This window comes from Ciconia boyciana, chromosome 1, assembly GCF_034638445.1.
Source record: "Ciconia boyciana chromosome 1, ASM3463844v1, whole genome shotgun sequence".
Classification (NCBI taxonomy): Eukaryota; Metazoa; Chordata; class Aves; order Ciconiiformes; family Ciconiidae; genus Ciconia; species Ciconia boyciana.
The window spans coordinates 25,413,528-25,430,227 of NC_132934.1; the positions used below are offsets into that span (position 1 = coordinate 25,413,528).

The 16,700-nt window shown below is 42.9% G+C and overlaps 1 protein-coding gene across 1 annotated transcript; it reads right to left on the bottom strand.

Annotated features, from left to right (window-relative positions):
• Positions 1-548: 548 nt before the first annotated feature.
• Positions 549-6,573, bottom strand: LMOD2 (leiomodin 2). The gene is made up of 3 exons (XM_072869800.1): positions 6,294-6,573; positions 981-2,311; positions 549-638 (listed from the first exon to the last, which is right to left on the bottom strand). Exons 1-3 carry the CDS (start codon positions 6,571-6,573, stop codon positions 612-614), a joined length of 1,638 nt encoding a protein of 545 aa, XP_072725901.1. The 3' UTR covers positions 549-611.
• Between the last annotated feature and the right edge of the window lie 10,127 nt (positions 6,574-16,700).

Below are 16,700 nucleotides of genomic sequence, written 5' to 3' on the forward strand. Positions count from 1 at the left end.
ATTGTACATAGCCTTATGAACCATTTTTTCCCATGTCAATATGAAACTGCACTAACATACGGGCTCAGGTACTATCCTCCAAGCAGGCTTGATGGGTGAAGCTGAGAAAGATCTCAGGTTCTTTCCCAGGAGAATTCCCTAATGTTCATGAGCTTGACGCAAAAATCTGGTAGGTTTTCACTCACAGAAACCCAGCACTATGTGTCTGCTTGAAAGCTTCAAACCACATTTATTGTAAATTCATGGAAAAAGAAAGAAAAAAAGAAGAAGAAACCACAGGTTGGTAAACTATTACATCTCAGTGTGAAGAACTTGTCCAGTGATGTCAGATATTGAAAAGAATATCTAAATAAGCAGCAATTTCTCAATATAAATCTCATTAAATAAAAAAGAAAATTATTTCCATATTTACAAATTACAAGGCAAATGTATCCTTAAAGCATTGTTTCGTACTTAGCGGGTTTATTTCTTTGAAATAAAAGAGAAATGGTTTGAATCTAAGAGAGTACTTCGGAAGCATCTTGCTAGACAGTCTATGTTACCACCAGTGAATGGACGAGTAGCCTCCCCTCGACCACTGCAGTGCTCTGCTTCTTCTGTCATCCAGGCTTTCACCGAAGGGCTTCTGGTACCTCCACCTACGAAACAGGGGTGGGGTAGGGAGGGTATTCATTACATACGCTGTACAGTCTGGATGGCAAAATTCCTACCAGAGTCACACTCCCAAGAGCCCTGTGCTACACACCATCTCCCACAACAAGCCTGAACCTGGGAAAGTACCCCACTTCCTGTCAAAATCACAGTCAAACAGAAACCAGAGTGCTGAGAAAAGCTTAATCAGAGGAAAGCCTCCTACCAAGTGCTTTCTTATGCTCACATTTCTAAGAATTTTTTTTATTAAATATATGTGTACTAAAATTAATTGAGCATGTGCTACATCTAAGCCACAATCCGTTACTGAAATAGGATCTCTTACTTACCCGCCTTAATTGCTTTATGCTGCTTGCCCGAATTGCTTCCATAAGGTTGTCATGGAGAGACCTTTGTGGGGTGGAGGGACGGGTGGAGGGTCGTGAACCTTCCTCTGATTTTCTGTCAGAGACGGATTTTAGAGAATCTTTAATTTCTTTCAATATGCTGTTCTCATGTTTTTTGCTTTTTTTGCCTTTTTTCTTTTTCTGTCCATTCTGTAAGGCTTTTTTTGAACTTTCTTGCTGTTTGATGACTTCAGCTATATTCCTGGTTGGTGCCTTCTTCTCTGGAATAACTGGGGGAGGAGGAGGAGGAGGAGGAGGAGGCGGAGGTGGAGGGGGAGGTGGGGGTGCAGGAGCTGGAGGCTGACTTTTCACTGGTGGTGCTTTCTTAGGGAGCTTTGGAGAGGACCTAGGTGAGCTCTTAGGTGACACATAAGGTGAGGACCGAGGTGTCCCCTTCTGCAAGACTTTGGTCTTTGGATTGATGGCTCCGTCACAACCAGACTCTTGTTGCCGCTGCTCCTGCATACGCTTTTGCCTTTGTTTATCCATATTTCTTGTCAGGATACTTGTCATGCTCATTCTTGGGCCAGCAAGGTCAAAGTGGTATCCAAGCTTGACCAGAGTGGTGTTCTCTTTCAACAGTTTAACAATGTCCATTTCCACCTGGCTGCCCATGATGTGCCTTTGATTGTGGAACCGCAGTTCTGTTAGAACCTTGTTATTCTGCAAAGCTCTCATGATGGCCAGCACTCCTTTGCCTGTGATGAAATTTGACTCAATATTCAGACTAGTTATATGCTGATTTACCTTTAACATACCAGCAATAGCTATTGCAACATTGTCATCAGCATGCGTGTTAGCCAAGCTGAATGACTTAACCACTGTGTTGTCCCTCAGGGCTTGAGAAAATTGTATAAGCATCTGTGAAGTGATGTTTTCAATGTTGTTCAGATTGACCTCTGTGGTGTCAGGGTCATTGCTCCTAACTTTTTCCAAAGCATCCTCAATAACTGTTGGATTTCCACAAGGGTGGATGGCACTGCTTTTTAAGCTCTGATTATCGGTGTCTTTTCCATCATGGCCATTGAGTAAATTTTCATTGTCCTTTGCGCCATTACACTTTTTGCGTCTGATGTGGTCAGAACTCCTGCCATCCTCAGGTCTTTCACCAGCTGCAGCATTTTGCTTTTCCTCATCCTCATCATCACTCTCATCTTCATCTTCCTCCTCATCTTCTTCTTCTTCTTCATCATCCCCTTCAGTATATGCCTCCTCAGACACCTCACTATTGCTTTCTGTGAAATATTCTTCTTGAATGTCTTCTGAATTGTCGTCTTCTTGTTCAGATTCCTGAATGGGAATGTAGGTGTGGGTGTTAAACATGATTGCAGTAATGTAGCTACTGCCTTTTTGCACAAAAACAATTATCTTGAAACTATATAAGTTAATGTTGAAAGCTAAAAATAAATCCCCAGAAACTGAGACAGTTGGGAGAACAGAAAATGTTTCAGCACCTAACACCTTTTTAACATTATTTCCTTCATATTCTTTAGAAGACAAATGCTTAGCATAAATTGGAACAGTTTTACTGACGTTGATAATTTCTACCAAGAGAAAATTTGATACAAGATGTTGCAACATGGACATACTTCATGTTTTCTATGTGTTGGCATGTCCACAAGGGGATATTACTTGGATCCTTGCCAGCAGAAACACAAGACAGCAATTTCAGAATGGACATGATCTATGAGCAACAAGTTTCTTCATTTCATAAGGATTAGACATCTGTGTCAATGCTCAGACTCCCTTCCTTATGTTAGTACATCTAAAAAGGCTAAAGACTGCCATGATTTAGAATACAAATAGTGTCTGCACGTGTAAACATGCATATTGACATGCAAAATAATACAGAATTACCAGAGTCATGTTGAAAAGACTCTGGATGCATTACATGGGCTATCCACACTTAGAAGCTATTTGTGAAGAAAAGATTCAGACACATTCCCACAGGTAACAAGCAATCACATGGCAATAATCCCCAAATTTCTTCATGTTTGCCAAGACCTAAGACTGTGCTCACTGACAGCTGTCACAGGTCAGCTGCCATACTGTAACTCATAACTAATTGCCTACAGAATAAACTGATTGTTTTTCTAAACCCCAGGTTATTTTACTGTGTTTGGAGGACACTAAGAAGGCAAATTTGGAACCACTTCTCAAAGCTCTGCCTGGTGCCCTTAGCAGTTACGGTTGCAGAAGACAAATCTCTGCGCAGGAACAGCAAAAGGTCTGCACCCCAGGAAAGTCTCACTCTCCACCTGGAGGACTCCAGAAGCACGGCAGTGTTGTACGGGCCATGACTGAACCCACAGGCTATGATCAACCTTAAACCTCTTGCCCAAAAAGATCTCCCATGTCCTGTTTTGTCTACTGGACAAGCCATAGCATATGCCTTTTTATTTACATTTGTAAATGTTTATAAAATTTTGGATGAAATATAATTGTTCTGTATACACTACTTTAGCAACATTCATATTTTAGTCTTTGTAAAATACTAGAGGGTGAATACACTCTGTGGAGACACAGCAATTCTGTTTTTTGCTTCTGGAAAACAAAAGTGTTACTAACATGACAGCCTATTTTTAGAAAACCTGTGCAGTTTTAGGTTTGCCTACTGATTGGGCTCTAAAAATGCAGGGAAAGGTTAAAATAATAGTAATGACAGATTGCATGGTACTGTTTCACAATCTTAAGCAGATTTCTGTGTTGGGACACATATAAAACAGACGGTAATTGTAAAGTTTGCAGAAGCGTGACTCCAATGAAACAGGACATGGAGCTGTTCCAGCCTGTCGTTCCTGAGCGTTCAGCGCCTGGAGGGCTTGCAGGGTCCGGCCCTATTGCCCTGCACATGGAGGGCTTGCAGGGTCCAGCCCCGTTGCTTCTCCTGCAGATCACGTGTGGGAAGGCCCTTACACTGAGAGGTGCCGTGCTACATATAGAAACGGCTGTGTTTAAGCCAGGTTTATTATGGGACTAAGATTTATATCTGTAGCTTCTGTACATATATGCAGACTTTTAAAAGCTGAAAACACCAGGTATCCAGGAACCCGTCTTCACGGCTATGCTTTTATCTATCCAGGAATATATACTGCAGCCTTCAACACAGCTGCAGATGAGCAGAAGTTGGTGCCTCTAAATGGACTGCTAATATGCTTGATGACACTAGATTAATAAAAAAATACTTGATTTTTTTTTGAGTGGCATTTCTGGGGTCAAAGGGGGAATTCAGTTTCCTGTCACATACATCGTTTGGTGTCATAACAATCTGCACGATAATTTTGAAGTCAAGTACTCTTCTCTTTGCAGATCCATAGAGGCATGCTCTGTTATTGTGGTAGCATTTCAGTACAGGACTGCTGCAGGCAGCCTGCAGGGCTTCATCTTACTTTGTAGTAGCAACTGGATGAAAAGTTAGGACTAAGATAGTCAATGCAGAGAGGTAAATATCTCTGGAGGGCAAGTCATTCAAAGGCTATCTGTAGGATGTCTATAAACAGAGTCAGCCCTCCAGCCCCTTCTGGAGGGGCTGATCTCTCCCCACTAACTATAGAAGGAGCACAAATAACCATCTTAGATAAGGTGTCTAACTTTCAGACAGTTGAGAGCAAGAAGAAAATTGCTTTCAAGAAACTCAGAAGGAGCTTTCTTACTGCCTTCAGTGGAAAGAGCCTTTCTGCCCTCTACATCAGTGTGTCAACATTTTCATATTTATGGATGCATTTAGGAAGTTTCTTCTCAGTTCAAAAATTATAGAGGCTTTTGCCAGCACTTTGAGGTTTAGCCAGTAGCCATCGCTAATGCTGTATAGACATGGAAAAAGAAAAAAAAAAAAAATCCTGCCATTATATAAGACACCGACCTAGACCTGTTCAGAAGGGGTTTTGGAACTGTCCAGGTTTTGAGTTCCAAGCTCAGCTGGAAATAAACATTAATCTTGCCATTGCCTCCCTAGGACTTGACAAACAGGGAGTGAAGTCAACTTCTGCAAGCTGATACTAATGGTCTGATGACAGCTAGTGGTCTCTGCGCTTGCCTGCAAAGACATCACACCACCATTCACAAGCAGGAGAAAACACTTACGTGCAAACAAATCCTGGATATTATTATTGCAGGCTAATTTAATCCAGGTGATTTTTCTCTAGGAGAATATTTTATTTAATGTGCAAACTGCAAGTATTTCCTTGCAAATGAACCGAGCTCCTGAATCAAGGCTGTTAGAAGTTCTGAGTCCAGTTTTGCTGTCTTTGCCTTTGTTGTATTATTTTCTACTTAAACATGGGAAAATGTGTCTTTATAAACAGAGTCAGAGCTTGGTATGAAGCAGCGCGTAACAATCAAAAGGCTACTCACATCCCCAAGTCCCCACTTTGCTTTGAAATTACATGGAACCAACGTGAAAACAGAAGTTGCTTTTTGATAGAGCTCAGTCTCACAAATGGTATTAGTAAGGGCCCGGGGGATGCCAACATGGACATTAGCTTAGATGGCAAGCGATCACTGCCTGCTAGGACTGAGCCCTTCACTCCTGCCCAGCTGTACTGTTCATTTGCAGTTCAGGGACCAGCTTTTATTATTAACACTTTTATTTTGGGGGACGAATCGCCTAACAAGCACTATTGGTTGTTTTGAGGGGAATACAGATAAATGGTTTGGCTGATGACTCTACCCCAGGCCACTTTTTAAATAACTTACAGCTACCCTCTGACAACAGTTGCCAGAAGACTCCTGAGCCATGCCAAGGATCCTCAGCAGGAACAAAGCAACATAAGCTGCTGACTGCAATGCAGCTTCCTTCCAGCGAGCATGAAGCCTGGTGGCCGCTTACTCAACTTCTGACATAACGTGTATTCAAAATTATCTGCCTGACGTGCTTCTCAGCAGTCAATACTTTTTTTTTTGAAGGAAAGGAAAAGGCATTTTGTTTAGCTTTTAAACAAAATCATATGTTATCCAAAAGTCTACATCGCTACCTGGCAATAATTTCTAACATGCCCTTTAAAATTTTTTCCTATTTTAATCACTAATGATAGTTTTTATGGGACTTTCTTCTGTTCTCAACTGAGCATTTAAGGTACCTCCAGGGAGAGCAAAAACTCTCTGAGCTAATATGCAGCACTTTAGCAGGCACAAAAGTATGGCTAACAATGTTCTTAAAAATGCTGCAAGAGACTGAAAGAAAAGGAAAACAGTCAGCAAGATCATGCCGGGGAAGAACAAACCCTAATATTTCTAGGAAACAGCAAATGCCTCAGCATCTTACCTTGTCGCATGCACCCAGTCTCTCTTTTTCTAAGAGTTTCCTGGTCTCCCGCTCCCAATAGGCCATCAGCGCTTCCCTGCTGAAAGTCCCTGTCGGTGTTTTCTCCGTCAGGCTCTTCTGCCGCTGTCCCACCGGAAGATTACGGTCGGGCTCTATGTCCTCCAGCTCCCGCTCCAGCTCCTTCAGCTCCTCTTCAGTGAGAGAAGCGAGGAGCTCATCTTCATCAATGTCTTCATATTTACTGAGCTCTCTTCTGTAGCCAAAGGTAGACATGGTCCCGCTTGGTCAGGCTGGTACAAACCTGAAGTGACTAGGCATTCAAGAAGGCTGAAGCAAGCAAGCTGTGTCTCGTATGGTCAGCAACTGTTCCCCTGCGTAGCGGAGGCACCCTTTTAAGAGTAATCATCGGGGGCTTACGACAATGCACGAAGGGATGAAAGCATGCTCCGTTTTAAGCATCAGACGTCAGCTAGACATCTGAACAGCAAGAATGTCCCAACACTAGTGTTTGCAGGTCCCTTAAAGAGGGGGATTATTGACACACAGGCCATGGCCATATTTAGAGCAGGCAGCTAGCGGGAGAATACCAGCCTCGCAGACGGGGGGGTGGCAGCAAATAAAACCCTGGGCGCATTTACACCGACTTCGTGTCCAAACTGCAGTAGAGAAAGAATAATGCAAATCCATTTAATCCTGAACTGCCACAGGGGCTGGAAATAAAACACCCTTGCCGTTGTTCACCGGACTTCCTCTCGTTTTCACGGTTTTCGAGCGGAACCACACTGTTATCCTGCCAAGGTGTTTGCAGGAGGTTGGGATCTGCGTGCCGGCACCCGCAGGGAGCACCGCTCCCGCAATGTCACGCCTCGCCTGTAACAAATCACACAACTGGATTATTTATTAATTCCCCTTTTTTTTCAAGGATGATCGGAGGGCGAATCAGCTTGACATGTCCATTTGTCCTATGAGATTTCTTTTTCAAACAGAGAATTGCGCTCTGCTGGGGCAGTGAGCAGAGACCCCCAGAGCTTTAGGGGGAATCAGCCCTGGGTGGGCAGCAGGGCTCTGTCTGCACCACTTCTGACAGCCCCTAGCAAATGAAGGCCTCTAGTGGCTATTTTAGCTAACGGCTATTGCTTGCTGCAGCTGACTGATGTGCAGCTGGAGAGTGCCCTTCAATTCTTAATTTTAACTGTATATTTACATTATCATGTCCGCTAATAATGATATATTATTCTGATACTATTTTTATAGACAGGTATCTTCCAATGTAAGAAACTACAGAATGAAAGGTTAAACTTCACACTGCTTTTTTCTTTTCTCTATTAGCAGTGAATGATGGTGAACTAGCAACGTTTTCTGAAACGTGCAGGCCAGCAATATCTGCAAACCTGTGTTGTGAGAGAGAGAGAGGGAGAGGAAGAAAGACAGAGAAAAGGTTGGTTTTGGTACAGGAGAGTAGAAGCACATCTATAACAACGTATATCAACCTTATTAAATGATAACACACGGTGGGTTTATTTTTAGATAGTCAAGTCAGTGTTTAATGGAAATGTAAGTGAATATAATTTGAAGTATTGTTCTTGTCCAACATCATCTCTTTTTGGTTAATATGGATTGGACACCTGAACTGATGTACGATGTTTAGCCAAATGGCTCATTTAGTTGTATTATTATGCATGTTGCTTTACTGGCAATGGGGAGAGGAGATTGAGCATGATTTTCATAAACAGATTTGATAAAGAAATTACATTTTTCCTTTGATCATTTTTCTATATGAATTTCATGCAGTTTAGCTTGCTCAAGAAGTGAGATGAAAGCTTACAAGCTTAGTCTTCCCTAACACACAAAATACATTCATAAAGCAGACTAAATAATATTGTGCATCTTAAAATAAAATAAATATTTGCCAGTCATTTACATTGACCAAATCTTTGCATAAAATAAAAAGGAGGAAGATGCAAAACAGTTTGGCTTATGGAGCTAAGAGTGTTACCTTCATGGTATAAGATACTGTGATGGCTTGCTTGTGTCTAGACAAGTCAGTGGCTCAGTAGAAGTTCTGTTCACTCTTTCAGCTGCACTTGCAGAAATGATGCTTAGGCCAAATTCTGTAAAATGGAAACAGCAGGAAAAAATATTAAGTACCTTTTTTCTTTTAGCTTTGCATTGTGAATGCTGATATTGGCATTAATTAAATGTATATAGCAGAACTCCAAGCAATTTTATTTCTTCAGTATGTCTAAGACAACGGTTCACTTTGTTAGCATTGGAGTTAGCCAGAGAAGCAGCACAATAAAATTATCTTTCTTGGGTGCTTTTTTGCAGACAACATTTTGTTGCAAACATTTTTAGATGGAGTTGGTCAGAAAATTTGCACTGGACAGATTTTCTGTTGGAAAATACTGATTGAAATTGAAATGCTTTTAGAAATGTGCTATATTTTATTAGTACAATGTTGACATGTACAACATTGATATGTACAATATTAAAAGCAAAAACATGCTGTTAAAAATGAAATCTATTCAAATATACTGTTTCCCAGAAAATTCTGAGCTTTCTGCTTTTCCTTTTTTCCTCAGATACAACAACATTTGTAAGTCTCTGAATTTTCCTGGGCTGAGTCCATAATAGAAAGTACAAACATACAGATACCTGAATTGTCTGTTTAAAGTTTTCTCTGTATAATTTAAATTTTCCAAACTCAAAGGAACTTCAAAAAGCAACCTGCATTACTCACTTGTAAAATAATATTCCAAAGGAATATTAGTCCAGTCCTTGGCAGCAACATGAATATTACCTTTAATGCTACTCCTCACTGAGGCATGATACAACACTGGGCCAGTGGTAATGTTTTTCTATATATAAAATGTCAGTGATGTCCATTCCAGCCATGAGATAAAAGAATTTAAAGATGTTACTGAAGGTGGACAAGGTATCTTATTGTAAATGTCTCCCCTGAAGCAGGGGGGAAATTGGCACAGTTAGGTGAGGTTATGAGAGGTTTGGGTCCTTTCTTAACCCTGTACATGTCACTCATGGTAATTTAGGACCCATTCTTTATACGGAGATGGCCAAGGTGAAGACCCATGAACACTCCCTAGAACGATTTTAATAAAAGTAAAAGGCTGTAGCACATGGCAAATTACACACACAAAAAGGATACTAAAACTGTAAAGCTAAGTCCCACAGGTCAGAAAATGCGGGGATAATATTTGTCCTTGCCTGTTGATGAGCACTGAAACACAGTCCTTAATTCCATAATTCTGTAATCATATACTTTGAGCCTAGACCCATGAGTCCCCAGGACCTTTACTCTTGTTCAGTGTACAGGAGAGATCATGCACATTTAATGAACAGCCTTTCAGCATTTTGTTTTGCCCCTGTTCTTCAGCATATCGAGACTACCAATGGCTTTATTTGTCCAGCGGCCCTTTCAGGAGATGTGAAGGTGTTACCACCTTTGTGAGGAGGAAGAATAGAGGTGCAGAGACCTTAAGATTGAAAGTATCCATTAATTTGGAGTTTAGGATTCCCTCTTTGCAGGTATTTGGCATTATGCAGCACTTCAGCTAGTCAGGGCTCAGTTCCTGTGGGCACCAGCCACTGCTGAAGCTGCCCACCACTTCGACAGTTCAGATCACAGGTTAACACTCAAATGATTTAATTATGATTAAATTGACTTGTCCAACTTCTGAGAGGAACTCTGCTGCAAAGACAGGAGTGATTGTGTTTTCCTGTTATTAGCATTCCTGCCTGAAACTTTTTGTTCTTGTTCCACAGTCCCGTTTGTCAGGCATTATACATGTCCATATTTCTGCAAAAAACAAGCAAAAAAATAGCAGTCTGAGCATCCTGTTATATGTCGCAGGCTACGTGCTCGATGACACCATTATAAACAGTTTAGGAAGAGACCTTGTGCTAGTGAGGTGGCACGGGGAACTGCCTTCCATCGCAGAGCAGAGCGTGAGCCATATGGAAGACGCGAGGGCAGGTTTATACGGGCTGTGTTGACGGCTGTTTAGGATGAATCCTCCGAAGTGCTTCGCCACCTCCTAACAGAAAACCCAAACCCACCTCCCTAACGCCCTGCTGAAATCCTGGGGGTTTCAAGGAAGAAACCATTTCATGTTTAGGCCCTGAAAACTCATCACTCAATCAACAGAATTATTAAAAGCTTTGTTCCCCTCAGGACCTGGGCTAAGATGAAAGAAAATAAGAACTGGAAGCACCTGGTTAATAGGAGCAGGATTCACTCTGCCATTGCAGATACTCGGCACCCAGGCTTCGAGTGGGACGGAGCCCACGCAGCGGCAGCTAGATTGCAGACAAGACTTTCAATCCTTTTTAGCCTGGGTGATCTATTTTCTTGGGTTTAAAAGAAGAAAATCTTCTAGATGTTTTTTTCCTTTCCAAGCAATTAACTATTTCAAGCAGCAGCCTAGGCAACGTTGTTCTGCTTCTCACACGTTTCCACACTTTGGGCATGTTGGCCCAACGGCTGAAAGGACGCGGGCAACACCTGAGGGGTGGTACTCACCCCCAGCAGGGCAAAGCCCACCCTTTAAATTTCACTTCCACTTGGGTGAGCGCAGGGAAAACGACAGGCAAGCAAAGAGAGGGCTGCACAACCTTGTCCTCAGGCGCGGGACACGGCCGGCCCCAGGACAGTGGCTATTTCAGTCACGGCTCCCGAGGACAGCCTGTCAGACAGATGCGTTGGCTCGTACTGAGCTGCAGTCCCACGCTGCAGGAACAGGTCCAATTGCCATAGAGCGCATTGAAAACAATGCACCACAGCATGGCTGGGCTTCCCCATCCCTCCCGCTGCCCTTCTGCCTGTGGTGCTTGCTGCCTCCTGCCTCCCCCACTGCTTTCGCACCCCTCATTCCTCAGCCAGCTCCTTCCCTCCTGCTGTCCCCTCATACAGAGCCCGAGGCGCCAGCCCCTGAGCTCTCCCACCTTCCCCTTTCCTGCCTCCTTGCTGCTGCTCTGCCTTCTCCATGCCTGGCCTGCCCTCCCTGCACAGCCCCTCGCTGTCCTCACCCGCCGCCGCAGCCTGTTCCCGACCTCCCCTCCCCTCCCCTCCTCGCACATCCCCTGTCCTGCCCCCATGCTCCTCGCTGCCTTCCTTCCCTCTCCCCCCTATATCAATTGAGATATATATATACACACATATGTGTCTCAATTTCTGTATGCTGCTTGTACAGGCCCAGGTTGAATGCAGAGTCCAAATCGGCCTGGAGTGACAAAGGGTCAGCAACCTGGCATTAAACAGGACCGCGAGGCAGACTGATGGGACAAGCTGTAGCTCTGTCTCCCGGGAGACTAGCGTAACTTGTGAAAATCGTGCACACCGTACTGTTCCTGAAAAGGATGTGTCATCACCTACATTTAACAGTGGTATCAGCAGAGCAAATGGGATAAAGCATGCACTGAAGGCATTTGAAGGAACAATTTTTCAGCTGCTTTTCTCTATGCCAGATGATTCTGTTGTCCAGTCCATCTCCCCTGGTGATGTTGTACACAGGGAGTCACACGGGAGAAAAAGATCTTTCCCTTCATCCATGCTGGGGAAACAAAAGTGGGGTAAGTTTAAAGATGACCCTGGTCCAAAACCAGTCTTTGCTTGGGAATTGGACTCAGCATCCTAACTCAAAGATGGATTTTTCCCACTGATCCCCTGCAGCACACCCCAGGCTACTGGGAGGGCAGATTCCAGGTCCAGATTGCAGCTTAACAACTCGGACCCATCACAAACAGTGATCAGCTTTCACTCAAAAACATGTGCATGTGGGCTGCCTTATTGCTCAGATTAGTTTTGAAAACAGCATTCCCAACAGCTGCTGGAGACATAACCAGAAGTCTACATACAACACTATATACCAACAAGCCATGGGGCAATCACTAATCATCTAATGTATTTTGATGGCGGGGGTGTTTGGCTTGCCTTGCTTATGAAGACGACAGAAGAGTCATAGTGAGTGAAGGAGTGAATGGGCTCTGATAGCGCTGCTGATGGCAAGAGCGTAAGGATGCATCTTGGAAGGGGAGTCAAGAGGTGGACCTGGCTGCAGGGAAGCACCGGGGGAAAAACTTAATCTGGGTGCAAATAAGAATGTTTCTGGACTACTAAATTCCTCAACCTTTGATTAAAAGAAGGAAAAGTCACTGTCCACATTGCACAGGCACCCAGTGTCCTTCGTGCATGGATCCTGAAGGTCTGTTTGGTTATAGAGAGAGGCATGCAGCTGGGTGCCAAGGGTGCAGCAGACTCGGGGTTTATTACCCCTTTTGCCTACCTGAATCATACTAGAATAGGGAAGGCAAGAAGGATAAATAAATTTTACTGAATAAACATCATTCCTATTCCCAGTTTTCTTTCCTTCCTACACAGCCAATACTTTTTAATCATCTTGTGTCAGTACAATGTCATGTTCTGCAACAACAGCGTGAGATGAACCTGCTTATCTTTGACAGCACAAACTACTCCTGCCAGGGTTTTGCTCAAAGCAAGTGCTTCTCCACATCTCTGCAGACTGGCCATTTCCTCGGTGCCAGTTTCTGCCACACTGAAAAGATAAACTACTTCGTACGCAATGATGATCTTAATGCTCTTGCTTTCATATAGCTGCTCTTATCCCTCAAGAAGAATCTCAGCGTGCTTTACAAACATTGCCAACAGATTTACAAACTATATATAGAAATCATTTCACTTGCTACTGATGTACAGACATAGGGTGACCACAGCAGCTGTTTGGAATTACATTGCGATATTGCTCAACAGGTTTGGATAGGAAGCAGAGGCCACTGTATTGCAAAGAAAGTAGCAGAGGAACTGCTGCATGCACAAAAAATGTGGGGTTTGGAAGTGCAGTTTGAATGGGACACTGTTTAGGCATCTGCAGTTAGCCTATTCTTTCCCAAAAGAGCATGATAAAATAGGCAACATCTGCCAACGTAAGCATTATATTATTCATGGTGGTATTTGCAAATATACCATATTTGCATGTCCAGGTCAGGTAGTTATTAAATTATAAGTGATTATAAAACGTGCATGGACTTAATCCTTTGTTGAATGCCTTAGTACCAGACAGTTCTCACATGTAGCTTAGCCAAACCTACAGTTTGCCATTCAGATAAAAAATTTGCTCTATTTCTTCTGCTTCTATTTCTTCTTCTCTGCTTCTACACAGAGAGCAATACAGGTACTTACTTCTATATTTAGCATTTCCTTGGGTTTTGTCACTTTTTTTAAGAATGTGTTTAAGAAGATTTTTTAAAAGGGAGATCCCAGCAATATAAACAAGTGATGCAATTCATAGAGAATTAAATAGAAGCAGCAGTACTAACTAAGTAAATTATCTACTTTATTGTCTTTATTTATGTCTACTTTTTAAATAGTCCATATTAATGCTGATGGGAGTTCTGGGCACCATATCTACCATGTGCATAATATGCAGACAAAAGGCAATGGTTTTGCCCGATCAAATCCCTGATTTCTACTGAAAATGTGAATTTTGAAAATTAAATGTAAATACCTTGTACATGTCACCAGAGCTACACTGTTTTATGAGTGTTATGACTACTAACAATTTACTAATATATTTTTACAGCTTTTCAGGAGAACCATGAATCAGGTTCCTCAGGGAATACTTCTCCTGATCTAAGTACCTCTTTTGCTGGTGTGAGTGACACTTAAGGGAGCATTTCAGAGAGAAAATGCTTCCCATTGCAATATATACCTTTAAATATTTATACAGTAATTTGGTGCACTTACCCATGCACTTCTTTCTGATTTATCCAGCATTTGTCCTGGTAGAGAGTCAGGATGGATTTCTTTGAAGACTGCTCCGTGCATTTGGAGACAGATGGTGGATTTTTGAATCAAGGTCATTATCTGTCGGGTGCAGAAAAGGCCTCTGAAGGATAGACACCTTGGGTGGCAAGGTGCCAGTTTTAATTACTGCAGCCTAAACAAACAATTTCCAGTGAAAAGGTCAGGGAGAGAACAAGCCAGAATAGAGCCATTAAGGCTGAAAATCACTTTGGCTGGAATTACTTTTCTTGATAGCATTTTCCTGAGCAGACATCTATCTGTCCTAAGGCTCACAAGAAAAAAAAGCAGGGGGAGGCTTTAAAAGGACGGATTCAGCAGGTGGAGTACACGAGGGAGGCAAAGCTGGCTACACAGAAGACACAGAGGTGAGGGCAAGAGCCTGTTGATTAGGTGCGTATTAAAGGGAGTGATGGAAAACCAAAAGAGACAAGACCTGTTCTACAGAGGTAAGTGCTCATGAATTTATGCCACTCTTCTCCATGCAAACCATAAACAGCTGGAATTTTTAGAAGCCTTTTTCTACCCCAAGTAAGGGTCAGAAAATATCCCTTTGCCCTACCTCAAGGTAGACACCAAAGAGCCCGTGGCTTTGTGACTGTGTTTTTTCCACGCATGACTCCCGTACTATCAGCAATAGCCTGAAAAAGGGCAGCTCAGGCACAAAGAGCCCAAGCCAGAACACCAACTGCTGCAGTGAAACAGTAAAATTGTTCCCCCTTGATACCCAGAACAAGGATCTGCTGTGCCAGCTCCCAAGATTAGATGGTAACCAGTGCATGGAATTTTTATGGAAGGCAGACGACATTATAGTCCCTACAGGGAATAGCTGGTCATATACAGGACTCATGGCTATGGTTTGGTCCTTCACTGAGCTATGAAAACACTTACAGCTACAAAGTCCACCTCGCTGGTGCTGCAAAGGCTGACGTAACCACTGTTGAATGTCTGGCTCCTTGGAGAGCTCATCAGTCTGGTGCAGCTGCTTGTGTCAGATTTTATGAGAAACAGAGACCAAATGATACCTTCTGCTTTCAAACATTGTCCTCAAACCGATAGGAGTCCCTACCCCAGAGCATGCCTGAATCAATGCCAGGGCGTTTAATTACTTCTCGCCAACATCGTCCATGGGGTGGACATGCCGTGGAATTGGGTTGCGGTGGAACACCCCATGAGTCACACCCAAATAGCAGAGAAAATTAAATCCAAGCGTTGCAAGGGTTCAATCACAGTCCAAGCAGGGAAAAAAGGAGTAGTTTTTTCCTACCAATTTCTTCTCCCAGCTGGGGCTGCTGCCTTTGCCTCTTTTCACACAACCACCAGTCCTGGACCAGTTACCTTTCCTGCTCCCACCAGCACGTACTCAACTCCATAAAAGTAGTATTCAATGGTCTTGCTGCAAAACACAGGAGTCGAAAGACTTGTGTTCAATTCCTAGCTGTGCCATAAGCATGACATGGGGTAAACAGCTCCCTTTCCATGCCTATCTCGCCTTATATTCCATTTAAAAAAAGTCTTGCCCCTCCTGCCTCCATTCAGTTCACAGATGCCTTGAAAGCATTAAAGATGCTTTCTCATAATGTTGTACTTCCTTTAGCATCCGGGGGGGGGAGGGGGAAGTCTTCAATAAATAAGCAACTTCAATGTTGAAGGACAGAAAAGCTTTAAAACAGGATTAGGCCACCTTCTATAACAGGCTACCAAACAACAAAAAGGGCCCAGATGTATTGTTTAAAAGATAAACACAATAATATCATGTCTTTTTAGCTTACCTAATGATATTCTAAGGACTAGTTCATGATATTTTAAACACTTGGGGCAATGCCCTGTCCTAGAGCTGAATGCTTTGATGCCACAGGCAATGTAACTATTGCCTGAGGCGTGTATAAAGTCCTAAATATAAACCTTGGCCCATGAACTAAAATTACTAATGGAATTTGGCTCTAGCCACAGAAAGGGTTTAAAATCTCCTGTCTAAAGCCCTATTTGCTCATGTTTCCTTTGCTGGTTGCAGTATACTGTATCAGATATGTGACTACCCAGATTCTTGTGTTGTGGTCACTGTATTCATTAAAATTAGCGCTATTTAAGACTTATTATTAAGCCTGTATTTCTGTTTAGGAATTCTCACATAGAAATATCAGTTTATAGGTAATGCAGCCTGTTATGTCCAGGCTGTATTGACCAGTGAAGCCTTGACTGCAGACAGCTGTGTTGGGTTCACTGGGCACTCTGTGGCCAGGCCATGCCTGGAGTCACCAGTCACCCGGGCCATCCTCTTGTCAGGGGCCTGGCCCAGATGCCAGATACCTGGAAATTTTTCACAGGTGACCAAATTCTTCTTTTTAATCCGTGTTAAAATTTCTGGGAAAAAATCAGAGGGCATGTCTTGGAAAGCCAGCTGAATAGTACCCCTAGTAAGAGCAGAAGCAGCAATTAAGCTTTCTGTTCAACCCTCTACATGTCCCAGACCAGTAATTTTCACTCCTTCCATTTGCTCCTGTACATCTGTTGTGAGGAAGGACAGACCCACAAAGGACTGATGTAGCTCCCTTTGGAAGTG

Coding starts and splice junctions, on each gene's coding strand:
- LMOD2 (XM_072869800.1), bottom strand. CDS start 6,573: ATGTCTACCTTTGGCTACAGAAGAGAGCTCAGTAAATATGAAGACATT. Junction 2,312..6,293: donor TGCATGCGACAAGGTAAGAT/GCTGAGGCATTT, acceptor CTGAACAAGAAG/ACGACAATTCAGAAGACATT. Junction 639..980: donor GCATAAAGCAATTAAGGCGG/GTAAGTAAGAGA, acceptor CCTGTTTCGTAG/GTGGAGGTACCAGAAGCCCT.